At 47.5% G+C, this 16643-nt stretch overlaps 1 protein-coding gene across 1 annotated transcript in view; it reads right to left on the bottom strand.

Annotated features, from left to right (window-relative positions):
• SYP (synaptophysin) overlaps positions 1-16191 on the bottom strand; it is a 29515-nt gene extending 13324 nt beyond the window's left edge. The window contains exons 1-2 of the mRNA XM_081895078.1: positions 16117-16191; positions 11495-11560 (exon numbers count right to left, since the gene is read on the bottom strand). Of these exons, the coding sequence (XP_081751204.1) occupies positions 11495-11560; positions 16117-16134 (84 nt within the window). The 5' untranslated portion in view covers positions 16135-16191. The remainder of the gene's footprint in view (positions 1-11494; positions 11561-16116) is intronic.
• Between the last annotated feature and the right edge of the window lie 452 nt (positions 16192-16643).

The following is a 16643-nucleotide window of genomic DNA, read 5'->3' as shown; positions in this document are numbered from 1 at the left end:
TCCTGATCAACAAAGGATCCTGCTTGACTTCCCAGCATAGTTTGATGTGACAATTCTACACGAGCATAAATCCCTGTGTCTTAATGCCATGGTTTACCACCATTTAGCATTATCACATGTGACAACTTACATATGCATGGTATTATTCCGTGTAGGAAGACAACTAGTGGTGCCTGAGACAGGAAGAGGAGCTGCAGGAAAGAGGCCTAGAAATGTTCACACAGAAACCCACTGGTTTCATAAATGATTGTACCCATTTCACTACACATCAGCAATGGTTAAAAAAAAGTATGGCACTGCACAAGCAAAAAGTTGACGTGTGGTATGAAATGGCATAGATTTCAAACCTACTTGGTGGTCATGTATAAGTAATCTGCACTTCTGGGAAGGAGTTATAAAAGAGTTTAAAAATGCAACGAGAACTCCCTTTGGAAACACTTGTTATTTTATTGGAGAAAGTGTAGGCTGTTCTACAAAGGAAACAAGATTGTAAAATTGTAGCTGGCAGCACCTAAGATCATTGCTAGTTACTGGAAGCTTCCAACAACAAAGCAGTGGCCATGGGAAATACGGCAGCGGGTGTCAGTGCACAAATGTGCATATTATAACATCAACGAGGTGGTTTAAGAGCGGGTAGAAACCCCTTGGAACAAGCATGAATCTTCTCTCTGTTCAGCCATTCTTTCCACTCAAAACTGACACCCCCCAGCTGCATTCCCCTGTTATCTAGGAAAAAGATTAAACTTTGGTTCTGATGTGAACAGATGAATATGAGTTTTCATTTCTAGCTATTAAAGCTGTTAAGGGTGGTGGTAGTGGGAGAAAATATGTGTCAGCTGCTGCTACATATATGATTTATAACCACAACTTATCTTTCACAGCTTCTCCCAGTCTCCTGGGAATTATAGCTCATTGAGGGTGCTGAAAAGTCTGTTAGAGAATCCCAACGCTGCCTCACTCTGCCATCACAGGAACACAGTTGCTTCACCCTCTTTAAAGGGAATAAATACTGAACCACTTATATGCCTTTGATGTAGGCATATTCTAAGCACTCGGAAACAGAGATGATCCAGGTGACAGAGTGGCAGTACAGTCAAACCTTGGCTCCCAAACACCTCCATTTGGAACATTTCAGCTCCCAAAAGCCAAAAACCTGGAAGTAAATGCTCTAGTTTTCGAACATTTTTTGGAAGCTGAACGTCCGACGCAGCTTCTGCTTGAGTGCAGGAAGCTCCTGCAACCAGTTGAAAGCTGTGCCTCAGTAGTCGAACGTTTTGGAAGCTGAACAGGCTTTCAGAATGGATTACGTTCGACAACTGAGGTTTGACGGTATTCAGAGAGACCCAATCTTGTCTAAGCTTTATTTTCCTAACTTTACACACCCCATGAGAACCCGCTTCTGCTGACATGCTGGTTTTCTATATGGAAGGGATTTTTGTGTATGCCATGGTGTCGTGGGTACTGACATTGTACAGCAGGGATGGGAAAGATGTTGTTGGTTAGAGTGTTGGACTAGGATCTCGGAGACCAGGGTTCAAATCTCCACTCAACCACAAAGCTCACTGGGCGACCTTGAGCCAGTCACTCACCCTCCTCCTGACCTGCCTCACAGCGTTTTGGTGAGGATAAAACAGGGAGGAGCAGAACTCTGTATGCCACCTTGAGCTCCTTGGAGGAAGGTGGGATATAAATGCAATAAATAAATATGTAAATAAAATACTCAAGAATGATCTGTAGGGCCAAGTTTCCTGCCTTTGATGTACAGCCCAGTTTCAGATTAACCATCTCTGTGTGAACTAGGCCTTAAAAAGGAATGAGGCGGCACTTAATATCTGGAGCACATCCAAGTTTCTCTGATGTTTATTTGTTTTTGTTTGTATTAATGCTTTATTGAAATTAAAAGGAAACAAAGAACAAAAGGTTTATCCATAAAAAAGAAAAGAAAATGGTAATATTTGTTACATCATATCACAATAAGGTCTTCTTGCATTTCTAATGACTTCCCATCACCCCACTGTGCATCTACCACTTAATCTATCTAGCGCACTGTTTGTTTTCATTTTCCTTTGTTAATTTTCATCAGTAATATATTGTCATATAATTATCAATCATACCACAGAAGTCATTTGAGGTCTGTCACTGATGTCATATTATTACAATAGTCCTTAAGGTATTTTTTGTACATGTCCCATTTTTAAATAAATGTTTGGTCAGTATGACCTCTCAGTTTCTCTGTCATTTTTGCCAACTCGGCGCACTCTAGCAGTTTACTTTGCCACTCCAATTTAGTTGGAATTTACTCTCCTTTCCAGTTCATAGTGATTAATATTCTTGCAGCTACCGCGGCATACAATAATATTTCTCTCGCTTTTCTAGGGATGTCTGGGCCTGGTATCCCCAGGAGGAAAGCCTCCAGGGTTTTTTAATGAAGGATACCTTAATCATTCTTCTCTGACGTTTATTTGAGTTGAGTGGTAAGGCAGAGCACCATGTGCCATTTTATGTACCTTGGCTCTTGACACACAATGTATGCACACACCATTTTAGAGGATGTTCCCTTCTCACAGCCAAACACTCCTTTCTCATGAAAGGCCCTCTTGCTGGAATGATCATGTCACAGAGTTGAGCACCAGTTGCCTCCTCTCCTGTGGAGGCAGGACCAGCCCCTGTGGAGAGGAACACAAGACTTTCTTGGGCTTCTGGCTTTTCTTAGGCCAGCAGGAGGGGCCCTGGGGAGCAAACAGACAGATGGTTCTTTTCCAGCTGTGGCTGTTGCTGCTGCTGCTGCAACCTTCTGGGGCTCTGAGCAGTAATCCCAGCCTGGGGGCGGGGAGGCTTTTGGTTGACGGTCATCCCGGATCAGCTGAGAAACTCACTGTGCAATCATAGGTATTTTTAGAGTTGAGCGTGAGCTCAGTATAAAATGAGAGATATAAAGAGGAGGGGAGGGGAGTCTTCTTCCCCCTCCCTTTAATCTCCTCCTTCCAGTGGCTGAGCAGGGACCAGATATTAACCCAGCACCTGACCCACTTTGCCGTCTGCCACCCGTAGAGTTTGTGTCGCCATTCCTGCGCTCAGCACAGAGTGCAGAAGAAGAACGCTTCAGGGAGGAAGGAGAGACCCAGGGTTTTAAGTGCATGCTTTGCTTTGATGGTTGATGAAACCGGTTTCTTTCTTTCTTTTTAAAGTATGTCATTGTGAATTTTATAGCGAGGAGCTTAAAGATCATTCTAATTAAGTGGTTTATAAAGAAGCAATTACAGTGAACAAATGGGACTGGCAACGTATTGACTGTTGCTGTTCAGGATGCCAACCAGCCAGGAAGGTCTCCTTTCAGGATCCCCTCCCCACCTCGCCTTCCAGAGTCAGCTGGCATTCTGTGCCTGTGCAACATGTTCGGGTCCCATTGAGTGGTTTTGGGTTTCTTGGGGCTTTTTCCACCTAACATTTTGTTTCGGCAAATCCTGCGGTTCCCTGAAACCTACAAATACCTACCTCTTGTGTGGATGGTGCTGTGATGGCTACATAAGGATCCATCTTTGAAGAATTTGCTATTAGCATATACTGTATAGGATAAATCAGTAAAAGAGGGGGAGACAGGGCAGGACGGCTCCAGAGGAGGATGAGCAGAGTTGTAATGCTTCAGCCATGGCTGACCAAAATGGAAGGAGTAACATCAGCACACCTGTGTTTCATGTGCACTCATTCACACTCAGTGTTAGGGGGCTTTTGGTGCACCTGGATATGAAGCCGGCTTCCAGGTTAGGTGGAGCGCAGTGGAAGGATTGGCTGAACTGCACAAGCAGCCTGAGCTTGTTTCTTGGGGTGACAACATTTACAAAGGTGCCAGTGAAACAGTGTGCAATCTGAGCATTGCACTCCTGTACTCTTTACAACATGGTGAGGACTGTGCCCTGCAGCTGACTGGAGTGGCCCAACATCCTGGGCCCATTTACATGATTATGTGCATGTTTAGCTTCTCATAAGTTTGCAGGACTGTTGGAAACCTTTGTGCAGTAAGTGTGACGTACATCAATCCTAAATAGTATGACAAGCATTACACTGGAGGACACCCTTCTGCAGCCTAGATCTGCTTCTCTGGTAAAAACCACTGGGAAGGTGCTTGAGGCCCCTGCAGAAGCTGCACTTTCTCTTCATGTGCCCTAGAGGAATTGCAAGGGCATTAAAGGTACTGACGAACCCTATCAAAATCTTCATGCAGATGTGCCTCTCTAGACAACTTACTGCATGGCACACAATAAAAGATGGATTAAGAATTGCCAGTGGGCCTGAAAGATAAAGGGATTTAGGATTTATCTAAAGCCTCTGTGGCAAGAATTGCATGCATCTGCGAGAGAACAAACCAGGGAAGGTGTCTAGGTGTGCTCCAGGTGGCAGCACTAAGGAGGGCTCACCATTGCCATTGCTCAAGTCCTTCTGGGTGAAGTGCCAAAGCACTACTTGGCAGGGAAAACATCGGCAGCTGCAGATTTTGCCAGTGAGGGAGGTCTAGAGTTGCTCCAGACCCTACTGAGATAGAGGCAGGATCCTGCCTCTTTAAATAGCTGTGGCTTCCCCCAAAGAATCCTGGGGGTTGTAGTTTATGAAGGATGCAGAGCACAGTTAGAATACACCCTTTCTCCTCACAGAGCTACAATTTTAGAGTGACTTAACTATCCATTTTTCTTCCCAGTGAACTCTGGAAATTGTAATTCTGTGGGAGGAATAGGCAACTCTTAACAAATCTCAGCAGCCTAAACTACAATTCCCTTGATTCTTTGGGGGAAGCCATTACTGCTTAAAGTGGCCTGATATTGCCTTAAATGTATAGTGCAGACGGGGCCAAAAGGCCCGAAATAGTGGAGTATCAAAAGCCCAGAAGGTCTCCAAACACTGTTGTGGTTAATGCTCAGATTGCTATACACTCCTCTTTCTCTTTCTACTGCAGGAATGACAAGAAGTGGTGTTAGCTGAGTTTCCCAACCACCACCACCTTATCCTCCTGCTTTCTACCTAAGTCCAGCATAGTTGTACTTATTGGAAAACAAGCATCAGGAGATATGCTGACTGTGGCAGGATCCCAAAGGATGCCACACCAGAGTTTGAGGGTTTACTTATACAGGTATATATCATTGCAAAGAAGCTGGTAAAATGTGGGTTGAATGAGGTAACTGTTAGGTGGATTTGTAGCTGGTTGACTGACCAAACCCAAAGAGTATTCCTTAATGGTTCCTTGTCATCTTGGGGAAAAGTGACCAGTGGTTCTGTCCTGGGCCCATTGTTGTTCAATGTCTTTATAAACAACTTCGATGAAGGAATTGAGGGGATGCGCCTCAGATTTGCAGATGACACCAAACGTAGCTAATGCTGCAGAGGACAGAATCAGAATTCAAATTGACCTTAAAAGATTGGAGAACTGGGCACAAGCTAACAACATGAATTTCAGTAGGGACAAATGTAAGGTTCTGCACTTAGGCAGGAAGAACCAGCTGCAGTAATATAAAATAGGGGACACCTGGCTTAGTAGCAGTACATGTAAAAGGGATCTAGGGGTCTTGGTGGACCACAAGCTGAACATGAGCCAACAGTGTGATGCAGCAGCCAAAAAAGCTAATGCTATGCTATGCTGCATCAGCAGAAGTCTAGTGTCTGGTCAATGGAAGTAATACTACCACTCTGTTCTTCCTTGGTTAGACTACGCCTGGAGTTCTGGGCTTCACAATTTAAGGAGGATATTGACAAGCTGTAACGTTCTAGGCTGTATCCACAGAACTTTAGTTTCCCAATCAAGGGAATAGTATCATTGTGTTCAGACCATACCTGGAATACTGTGTCCAGTTCTGGGCACCACAATCTAGAAAGGTGGTTGACAAGCTGGAACGATGATTAAGGGTCTAGAAGCCAAGCCTTATGAGGAACAATTGAAGGAGTTGGGTGTGTTTAGCCCGGAAAAGAGGAGACTGAAAGGAGGTATGATTGCCATCTTCAAATATGTCAATGGCTGTCACATGCAGCAAGCTTGTTTTCTCCTCCTCTGAAGGATAGGACTCGAACCAGTAACTTTAATATCAGGAAGAACTTTCTAACAGTAAGAGCTGTTTGACAGCAGAGCAGGATTCCTCAGGAGACAGCGGACCTTCCTTGGAGGTTTTCAAGCAGAGGTTGGATGGTCATCTGTCAGGGATGCTTTCATTGTGATTCCTGCATTGCAGGGGGTTGGACTAGATGATCCTCAGGCTCCCTTCCAACTCTACAATTCTAGGAAGGCTTAAGCTTCACCCAGAAAGCTGATGTTCTCAATTTGTGGTAGGATTAGAGCTCAGTTTGGTCCACGGTTCCCTGCTTTACAGCAGTTCCCCAACTGTGTCCTTTCTCTCTCTCTCCTTTGTGTGTGCATTTGGAGGCGCTGGAGCAAAATGTTCAGAATGGGCATGCGTTTTTAGGGCACATTGTGTGAGCTGAAGTAGTTACTTAAGGTTTAATGATGCCAACAACACTGTGGCTCTTTGGAAGAGGAAGCGGAAACCTGTGGCCCTATACTCTTCTCATCACACAACAGCGCCATGGAGGTCCTTTGTCTCCCTCTGTTGTGCTTGGTGCGTATTTGGCGGGTGCAAGCACCTTCCACGGCTTATCTTATGTTCTTCTTATAGACAAATTAATGGAGGACAAGGTGATCAAGGGCTACTAGGCACAGCGGCCATCTTCCACTTCCACTGTCAGAGCTTAAGGCCTCTGAAGGCAGAAGGCCCTTGTGCTCAGGTCCTGTTCTGGGGCTTGGCACAGGCATCTGGTTGGCCAGAGGCTGGACTAGGTCGGCCATTGGCCTAATCCAGGAGGCTCTTCTGATGTTCCTTGCTTCCTCCTTTGTTCCCTGAAAATTAGGGAAACTGAGGGATCTTTTTTCTGGACTTTTGTACTCTTGATTCTTTGTGCATGTTTGTTTAATTTGAACAACCTCAAGTTACACCTCAAGGACCGCCTCTCTCCATATAAACCCTGAGATCATCCTCTGAAGCCCTTTTCCATGGGCCTCCTCCACACGAGGTCAGGGAGAGGCCTTTTCTGCACTGGCTCCCTGTTTGTGGAATGTTCTCCCCAGGGAGGTTTGGCTGGCACTTTCATTATACATATTTAGGCCCCAGGAGAAAAGGTTCCTCTGCAACCAGGCTTTTGGCTCAGTGACAGCCAATGTCCCTTTAAATGTGTTGTCAGAAGGGGGGATTATTTGTTTCTGTTCTTATTTTGATTATGTCTTTTGTCTTTTTCATATTGTAATTTTGTGTTGTGAACCACCCTGAGATTACATTATATCTTGCCTTTATCTGAGAGGGAGAGGCCTGGGGAACCTGTGGTCCTCCAGCTGTTGGGGGACCACAACTCCCCTCCCCCCCCATGACTGGCCATCTGGCTAAGGCTGGTGAGAGCAGCATTGCAAGGAGACCCAGAGAGGCCACAGGACCCACATGCCTCGACCACAGCTGTTCTTTGTGGCTTGTAGCATTATTTCATTATTTTGTGGATTGTTCTAAGCCTTTAAAAGCAATTTCTATTGTCTCCCTTTTCAGTGGTTTACCTATTTAACAAACTGTGACCATGACTCTGTAAACGAAGGTAATGCTTTAGCTTTATCAGATCTGTATCAGATGTGGCTATGAATTGCAGTTGTGTTGAGCTCTAAGATCACTCTAAGCATAGTGGGGAAAATATATGATATTACTCCTGATTCTGCTCCTTGGGATCTAAAATGGCTGGTTCTTGCACCACAGTTGCAAATCCTGTACTTACAGGAGGGGTTTGAACCCCTTTTGTTGTAGCTAAGAAAACATTCCAGATAAAATTACATATGTATTTTCACCTTAATGTAATTAGTCTACCACCAGTTCTGTTCTCATGGTTAGAGCTCCTGGATCAGAATTACTGCTAATAGATACTGCTTGGGTCTATTTTAAGGCAGATTAGTTAATCCACAGCATGCTTGAAGCTTGATTCTCTGGTCTCCTCTGCATGGCAAACAAGCTGATCTGACGAGGCAAAAGAGCTGCTATGTGCAGATTAACACCAGCACAACAAAAGACCCAGGAAACTGGACCAGGGCAGCAGTGGTATGAGGCCCCAGCAAGTGGAATTGGAATGACAGAGAGACACAGACAGAATGGACCCTTCACAGGTGCCAGCCATCAGGAAATTATCCTGCACAAGACCTATTGCTATGCTCTTGCACAGCTCCCCTTCCTTTCAGGCAGACAAGGTTACTTCCCAGAGGATTGTGTCCTCTGTCAATTAGGGAGGAGCACCTGGATTTTCCATCTCATACACCAAAACACTCCAGCTCCTCCCAGCTTTTTGAAAGGCTGTTCTTGCAGGCATTTGTTTCTACATTGATGATACTTTGCTGTTGGTTACTGATGATCATTCTGCTTAACAAGCCACCCTTGTCAGGCCACAGTTGGGAGAAGGCAGCTTCAAATCCCCCCTCAGCCATGAATCTCACTGGGTAGCCTTGGCCAGTCACTCTCCGCTAACTCCCTCACAAAGTTCTTGCGAGGATTAAACTTGGGGGGGGGGGGAGTGTGTGGAGAACCACATGCAGCGTCTTGAGCTCCTCAGACAAAACGAGGCATATAAATGTAATAAATAAATGCTGAGCAGAGGGCAAAATCTACCAGAAATTTGTTTTGTACAAATGAACAGGAACTGCACAAGAGGTACTGCATGCTTCATTGTTTGGAAAACAACATGACAGGTATGTGCCAACAGCAAAAATAAGTAAATGAATAAATCTGTTTTCAGTAATCCTAAGAAGGCATGTTAGCATCATCTCTCTCTCTCTCTCTCTCTCTCTCTCTCTCTCTCTCTCTCTCTCCACATACACAGTGGATAAGAGACTATTTCTTCAAATACTGATATTGTTTAAAATAGTTATTGTGCTTGTTGTCTGCAAATGCTCCAGGACATGTGTGTAAGAATGAATTTTTTAAAAAGCCCTCTCCATCTTTTATTGGGGAAAGGATCAAGTATTTCTCCAGAATCAGGATTTGTTCAAATCCACACAGCCAAGAAGGCAGTCTAGATGTGCCACTGGTTATGAAAAGCTTTAGGAATACTTGAAGGTGAAGGTGGGCAGCTTCCATAAGAGATGGGAGTGTGCAACCTCTCTCTCTGGGTGAAGACAGAGGCAGTGTGAAAGCAGAGCTCACAACAACCTCTCAAGCTGCAAGGTGAGCCCATCTTTGAGACCCAAATGACAGATGTATAGATTGATGAATCAAATACTGGCTCAGAAGTCAGTGTTGCAGGGATAAGGACCTGTCAAACCTGCTTGTTGCAAATACAGACCTCCAGTTGTTGCTGGACACCCACTCCCACATCCCAGGGGACATGTTGACCGGGGAGTTCAATGACACCTGGACATCAAAGATTCCCCACCTCCGATATGCATAGATAGTGCTATATAAAGAAATGATCTCATTTGCCCGCTTGAATGCATTGCACTTAAGTGAACCGGCCTTGCCTAGGAAAGCTCTTTTTCAAGCATGATTTTAAGGAGCAGCCCCAGATGTCCTCCCCAAATATTAAAGTAGGTTAGGTAAAAGCTGTGTAGCGCTTCCCTTCTTGCATGAAGGAGACATTTTTGTTTCAGAAATTTGGACCGGAGATTGCACTAAACCATGTGCTGGGTTTCCCACAGCCCTGTGACTCCCTTGGCATAGAGCAGGGCAGGATGTGTCCATTGCCCACTCCTGCACATCTCCATTCCCGCAGTCCCCTATATGTTGGGGGCTGAACTCAATGAGTTTCTCTGCATGATCTGGAACCCAGAAAGATCAGGGTTTTAATAAATTGTGCTGGGAGCCTACTTGAGCACAGCAGGCTCTCCACTGCAGACAGCCAGTCCCTAACCCGTGGGGGAGGCCACAGGCTCATGTCAGATCTCTGCTTGAACAATGGAGAGGAGAGGACAACGGAATGGGGAGTTCAGGTGACAAGGATGTTCCAAACCAGGTGGAAGTGTGTCTTTTTTTTCTTTTTAAAGCACATATATCATTGGGTTCCAACAATCACATTTTAATCTTGAGCTTTTGGACACCTGCAAAATCTGTCTGGGACTCTTGACACATGTGAATATCAGCAGTCAAATTTTGGACATTCATTGTATCATATAGAAGAGAAACTGAAAGCTTTTTTACAGCTTGGTGGCACATTCCCCCATAGGCAAGCTGGGGTGGGGCAAGGGGGTGCACGTCTGTGGTGAGAGGGGCAATGAATGTGACTCTTTCATACAGACCATCCCAGTTTTCTTACATCTCTCTATCCAGGCAAGCAAAAGGCAGCATTGCAGTCCACAGACACATTCCGGGGAGGCACGAGAACTGGAGGAGCAGAGTGGAGGGCCAGTGGAGGCCTTGGGAAAGTCCTAGGGCCCAAACTGACAGGCCTGGCCACTAGGCCTGAGGTCCCCACTCCTGGTATGGAATGTCCTGCTTAATGGCAATGCAGAAGCTTTATTATAGAAGCTGGCTGCTGCAGAGGAAGTGGCAGAACATCTTGTGGCTGGTCCCAACATTAATTCTACTTGAGATCAAAAGGCCAAGGAACAAGGTAAATGCTTCCCCCCTCAAGTCTTACAATCTGTTCTCCACCATGTGAAATGAGCTGCTTGGACTTCCATTCCTCCCCCAGCACAGTGTTGTTCTTTGACACTTTCCTATCTGAGCCTGAGGTGTGTGCCTCTTGTGACACCACTTTAACAGATGCACCCTGTCTTTACATCAAAACCACCATCATTTCCAGGATGCAGCCCTTTGCTTTTTCCATGCCTCCTGCCAGATTGCCACAGTGACTGTGGCATGTGGGAATGCCAGCTGAGCAGGTAAATAAGAGCCTGGCCTGCTCCTGTGCCGTTAAGGACAGCTGGACCTGTAGCAGCCTGCCAGCAAAGTAGTTTACCTCTGAAATGTGGAGAGGAAGCCTACTGCTATCTATCCTTCTGTTCTCACGTGATGTTAAGGCGCCACAAGTTCCTTCTGTTGCTCTTACTGCTGGGACAGAGGGGGGGGGTAAAGCAAGATGGGGTCCTTGTTCCATACTTCAAAGCACTCTGCATTAAGCAGCTTAATCCTGCTGGGACAACCAACCTAAAGACTGACAGATAGTAAAAAGTGGGAGAACTTGCTGTTATGGATATTAAATTTTCATACCTTTATTTTTAGATATTATGACTGATGTGGAAATTGTGCAATTTGGTTATGCACTTTTGGTTGTGTTTCATTTATTGTTTATAGCTCCTTTTGTTGTGTTTGTAATTATGAAAATCTTTTCATGATGTAAGCAACCTTGAGCATGGTTTTAACTACGGAAAGGTGGCATACAAATAAAATTATGATAATGATGATGAATCCAGCAAAGAATGGGAGGAACAGAATGGACAGCCTCTTTCCCAGCCCATCTTTGGCCCACACAGAAGGTGACTAAGTAGAGGACTTGGACTCACCCATTCTAGCAACTTCACAAAGCCTAGAGGCTCCTTGAAGATCCGGAACTGCCCGACGGCCACCAGCTGTGAGGAGAGAAAGGACAAGTTTGGTTTAGAAGCTGTTGCCTTGTAGGAACTGCCTAGGGACCTAGAAAGCTGCCTTCTGCGGTGTTCCACCTATGTCATCACTGTCTACTCTGAGCACCAGAATTTATGGCAGAGGATTCCCAGCCTCATCTGGAAATGCTGGGGCCTGGATGCAAACGCTCTCTCACTGAGCTGTATATGATGCTGCTGCCTTCTAGTGATCAGGGCAAGTCCCGTCTACTTCAATGAGCCCTCCAGGGTCACAGGCTATCTGGCTATGCTGGGAGAATCCCAAAAAGGATCTGAGTGCAACTGTGGAGGCACTTCAAAGCGTCTGGAGCACACCAGGCTGGTGAAGACTGATCTATCACAAACGTTCTCCAAACAATAATTAACTTGGTTACATTTTTCACAGAAGCGGCATACAAAAAGGAATTTGTTGCTGGAACCCCACCGGCAATTGGGCACAGAACGGCAGGAATTCAGCTAAGTTGGAATCATGCCTGAATCATGGCACTACCCATATCCCAGAAGTCCTGGCCTTCACTGCATAATCAGCAGCATCAAGGAAGGGGAGGTGATAAAAACAACATAGCCCTGAGTCTGCTTTGGGCCCAAAATACCAAGCCACCAAAGAGGCTGCCTCTTAACTGCACTGGCTTTCCAACTAACCTCCACCAGTAAGGTAAAGGTAAAGGGACCCCTGACCATTAGGTCCAGTTGTGACCGACTCTGGGGTTGCGGTGCTGGGGGCAAATGGTTTTATCCCACCTTGGCACAGTTTGAACTGAAGCATTTAACCTTTCCCAAATCACAGAGATGCAGCACATTTACCAGCTCTCAGATGAAACTCCCTTTCATGTCTCTGTGTGAGTCTCTGCTCTGGCCTGTCCCCTTTTAATCAGTGACTCATGAGGAGCGATAAGAAGGTGAGCTCCTCTTATGTGCTCTAAAACCAAACCTTTGCACCTTATGTTTATTTATTTTGACAATTTCTATATCACTTAATTAGAGTTGCCTCTAAGCAGTGTACAAGATATGGAATACAATGGAACAAAAAATGTGCTATGACTATAAAATCAAGAATCCAATTAAAAAGCCTGTGGAATACAGAAGTCTTGAATATTCAGCCATTCTTACCACCAATATCTAGCGCAGCACTTCTCTAATGTATCACATCTTAACCATATCACACATAACCTCTTTTGGACTCAAAGACAACAATATTTTCTTACCAAAATAACTTTGGTTGCTAACCTGTTAGCCTTTTATTTGCCTGACCAGTGAAGCTGAGTTTTGTCAGGTAACCACCAGTGCTGGTGTTTAAAAAGCCAGTAATATCCGAGCTCAATCTCTGAATTGATTGGCTTTGATTCTATCTGTCGGATTCCACCCAATGATCCACCAGCTTCCTCCTGGGTTAGGTAAAAAGGTTAAAGGTAAAGGATCCTTGGATGGTTAGGTCCAGTCAAATTTGACTATGGGGTGCGGTGCTCATCTCACTTTCAGGCTGAGGGAGCCTGCGCTTGGCCACAGACAGCTTTCCGGGTCATGTGGCCAGCATGACTAAACAGCTACTGGTGCAACGGAACACTGTGACAAATGCCAGAGCACAAGGAAACGCCGTTTTCTTTCCCACCGCATCTACTTGCCCTGGTATGCTTCAGGGTTAGCCCCTGACTTGGCCATATTTTCCTCTGGCTCTCTCCTGAACTTTGTCCACACATGCCCTCAAGGAACAAGCAATTTGATTCTAATACCACCGTAATTGAGGGAACCACATACCAAGCACTATGCCATCATAGCCAAAGCAGTTGGAGGGCACCAGGTTGGGGAAGGCTGCCACAGAGAACTATTTCCACAAAAAGCAAGGCAAGATGCATCCTCTACCCTGATGTTTCTCTTGGCGCAATTATTCCTGCAGGACACCCATGAAAAAACCAACTTGTAAGAGAGATCAGTCTCTCCTCCCTTGCGCAACAATAAACACTCTGCGCTTCTGAAGGAAGCAATTCACAATCTACTGAAATAATACTTAGCATTTCCATGTGTTCATGCATTTTATAAAAGTAATGCTTACAACAACTATGTAAGGTAGGCCAGTGTTACTGTCCCCATAGCACAGATCAGAGCTGAAGGGACAGTGATTTAATTAAGCCACCTCGAGAGTTTATCTGTTCTGGGATAGGCTGAAACAATATCCATCCAAAACAGCCATTCTCCATAAGGTTCTATGATCTGCACACTCCAGTGGAGGGGGTGAAAGTCAAATGAACTACAACAGAAGCACCGCCCACATAAACCATAAACCCCTTCTCAGCCTCTACCCACAAAAACATCACCACTAACTTCAAAGTCTGTGCATCCCGTAGCCCCACCATGCATCATCTCTCATGCTTATATACTGGTTCACAGTTGGCAAGCTCCATTCTAGTTATGACACACATATCCCTGATTTGCACACTCAGAGGCAATGCGACAACACTGCCTACGCACTTCGCCCAAGACCCAAACTGTCCTCCAACCACCGGTCTATATTTTCTCCTTGCAAAACAGAGCAAAAAACTCTCTTGCCATGAGCAATTAACAGCCAGCTCATGACCCAGCACAACGCTGCACCTGCACAAAATCATCCCCCCTAACCCTAAAAAGACATTCAGAACAACCCATCCTGGGCACCATCACCAGTAACCTCAATTAGCACCCCTGCTTGACATATATCACGCTCCACTGAGAAAGTGGATCTAGTCAGAAGCACAGCTAACAGTTCCCCCTCCCAAGACGTTAACATAGTGGAGTCAGATGCTCCTGGACACCCTTAAAGGGCTGCACACTTTTGCCTCTCTAGCTGGGCCAGTTTGGCAAGCAAAGGCACATCAAGCAGTTCCAGATCTGAAATCATAACACCTTAAAGCACACAAACATTAACACATGTTTAAAAGACAAAACAAGCCCAACAATACCAAATTTGGGTACATTCTATCTACCAGATGCTGCCCAAACCCCAAAGCAGCTTTTGAGATTCACTGACCAAACACCTTTTGAGGTCTATGGAGATGTCTTCTCTTTTTCGTCTGCTATGTGAAATTTCTAAGTGAGAAAAGCGAGAGGGGGACTGTGATCCTAAGCACCCATGTATGGGAGTAAACCCTCCAAAATGCAGAGGAACTGACTTCTGGGTAAATGTGCACAAGACTGAGCTGTGAGAGTCTTAATGCAAAGAAACTGCCCAGGATCGCAGCCTCTCCCAATGCAACACAAACTGACATCTCAACTCCCCATTTCTGGACTCTCCTTACCAAGCAGTTCTGCAAATGGCCACCACCAGACACCCCACCCCTCTGACTCCTTGACTAGTAGCCCCACTGTAAAGCCAAAAGTCCAGCCTAATTTCTGGGTGCCCTCCCCAAACATGAATGCCACCTCCCTGTGCTCAACTTATACATCACTGCACCTCCTCCCCCAGGTCAGCTGCCCAAGCGAGTGAGCAGCAACCCCCGCAGCTCTGAAAGCGACACCCCCATCCTATGCAAAATCGCCCCCCCCATGCATCTGACTGCGGTTGCTCTGGGGAAGAGTCGTGAGAAGACGCCCCTCCGCGGCATCTCCTCCTTGCCAGCCCCCTCGGGCTCGCAGCACGGGGCGGCCAGATTGCACCCTGACCCTCCAACCTTCTTGATTGCCCGACAGCCGCCTCCCACCTCGTCCTGCCACAGATCCTGGAAAAATAAGAGAAGAGAGCCCCCCCGTTCCCCCCCCGCTGCGCCTTGAGGTTCTTCTGCAGCCATATTGATGCTTCTCGAACACCATCTGCCGCTGCAGCAGCCGGAGAGGGGGCCCTTCTGCCCGACGCCTCCCCGCCGTGAAAGGCCGCCCCCCACCCCTAACCTGCACTCCCCCCTTCTGTTGCAAAACAACTCCACGTGCCCCCCAGCCCTTGCCCACCCCAACCTGCCTTCCTGCCCCCCCCGCAGGGTACACTTGCTGCGGCCCGCATACCCCTCCCCCCCCCGCTTTCTGCCGGCGGCGGGTCTTGCGTGGGGGGGGGCAGCGATCGCCCTCCCCCCGCCCCTGTTTACTGCTACGGAGAGCATCCCGCCCTCCCCCCCCGCGTCCTTCGGCTCCCCCAGCGCCGTCCCCCCGGGCGTAGCTTTACTGCATCGCCCAGCCATTTTCCTGCCCCCCCCGCCCGCTTTCCGGTCTGCTGCAATGACCGACGGCAGCATCTTCTCGCCTCGCCGCGCCGACGATACTGCAGCCCCCTCTCCGAAGCCATTGCGGAGGAAGAAGCGGGGGGGGGGGGACTCCAGCTATTTCGAGGGCATTTTCATCCTAGCAGCCTCCGCCCCCCGCCTTCACTGCAGCAATTGCTCCGCAGCCCCCCCCCGCCCTGAGCTCCGCGCATCTGCTGCAAATCGCGGGGGGGGGGCTGGCTTAGCCCCCCCATCAAGGGGCTCCTGCCCGCGGCGCCGCGCCGGCCCCCGAGCAGCCCGGCCGGGGGGGTCCGGGGGGGCGTCGGGGAGCTGCTCGCGGGGTCTGATCTGGAGGCTCACCTGGTTGACGACTTCCATCTTTGCGGGGAAGGCGAGCGCGACGCGGCAGAGCGTCGGGGAGGTTGGCTGGGGCGGGGGGGGGGCAGCTGGGAGGGCGGGGCGAGGGGCGGGGGGGCTGGAGAGCCGGAGGCTGACGTCACAGGGCGGGCGGGCGAAGCTGAGCGGGAGCCATGTCCTTCGTGGGCAAAGGGAGAAGAGGGCCGTGGGAAATGGAGGCTGGCGGGGGGGGGGCGTCTGTCTTGGCCCGTGTCCCTAAGGAGCAGGACCCTCGTGGTGCTTGATGCAGAGCCCTCAATATGTAGAAGGCAGCGGCGAGCAAGAAGCAGGTCTGTGCCCCGAGACCCTTACAGTCCCAGGGGCGGCAATGGAGGGAGCTGCGAGGGAAGGTCAACGGGGAAAGGTGCTCTGTTCCGTTCAGTTTCTCTGCAAAATGGACTGGCGGCTTATTAAAATTATAAAAAGACAACTATGCTGCATCACACATTGTATTTGTTTTCTAGGTCTTTTTGCTAGCTTGGAGGAATTTT

Source organism: Podarcis melisellensis, assembly GCF_964234715.1.
Source record: "Podarcis melisellensis genome assembly, chromosome: 17".
NCBI lineage: Eukaryota > Metazoa > Chordata > Lepidosauria > Squamata > Lacertidae > Podarcis > Podarcis melisellensis.
Note: the sequence above shows the minus strand (reverse complement) of the source record. Positions and strands in the feature narration are given on the sequence as shown.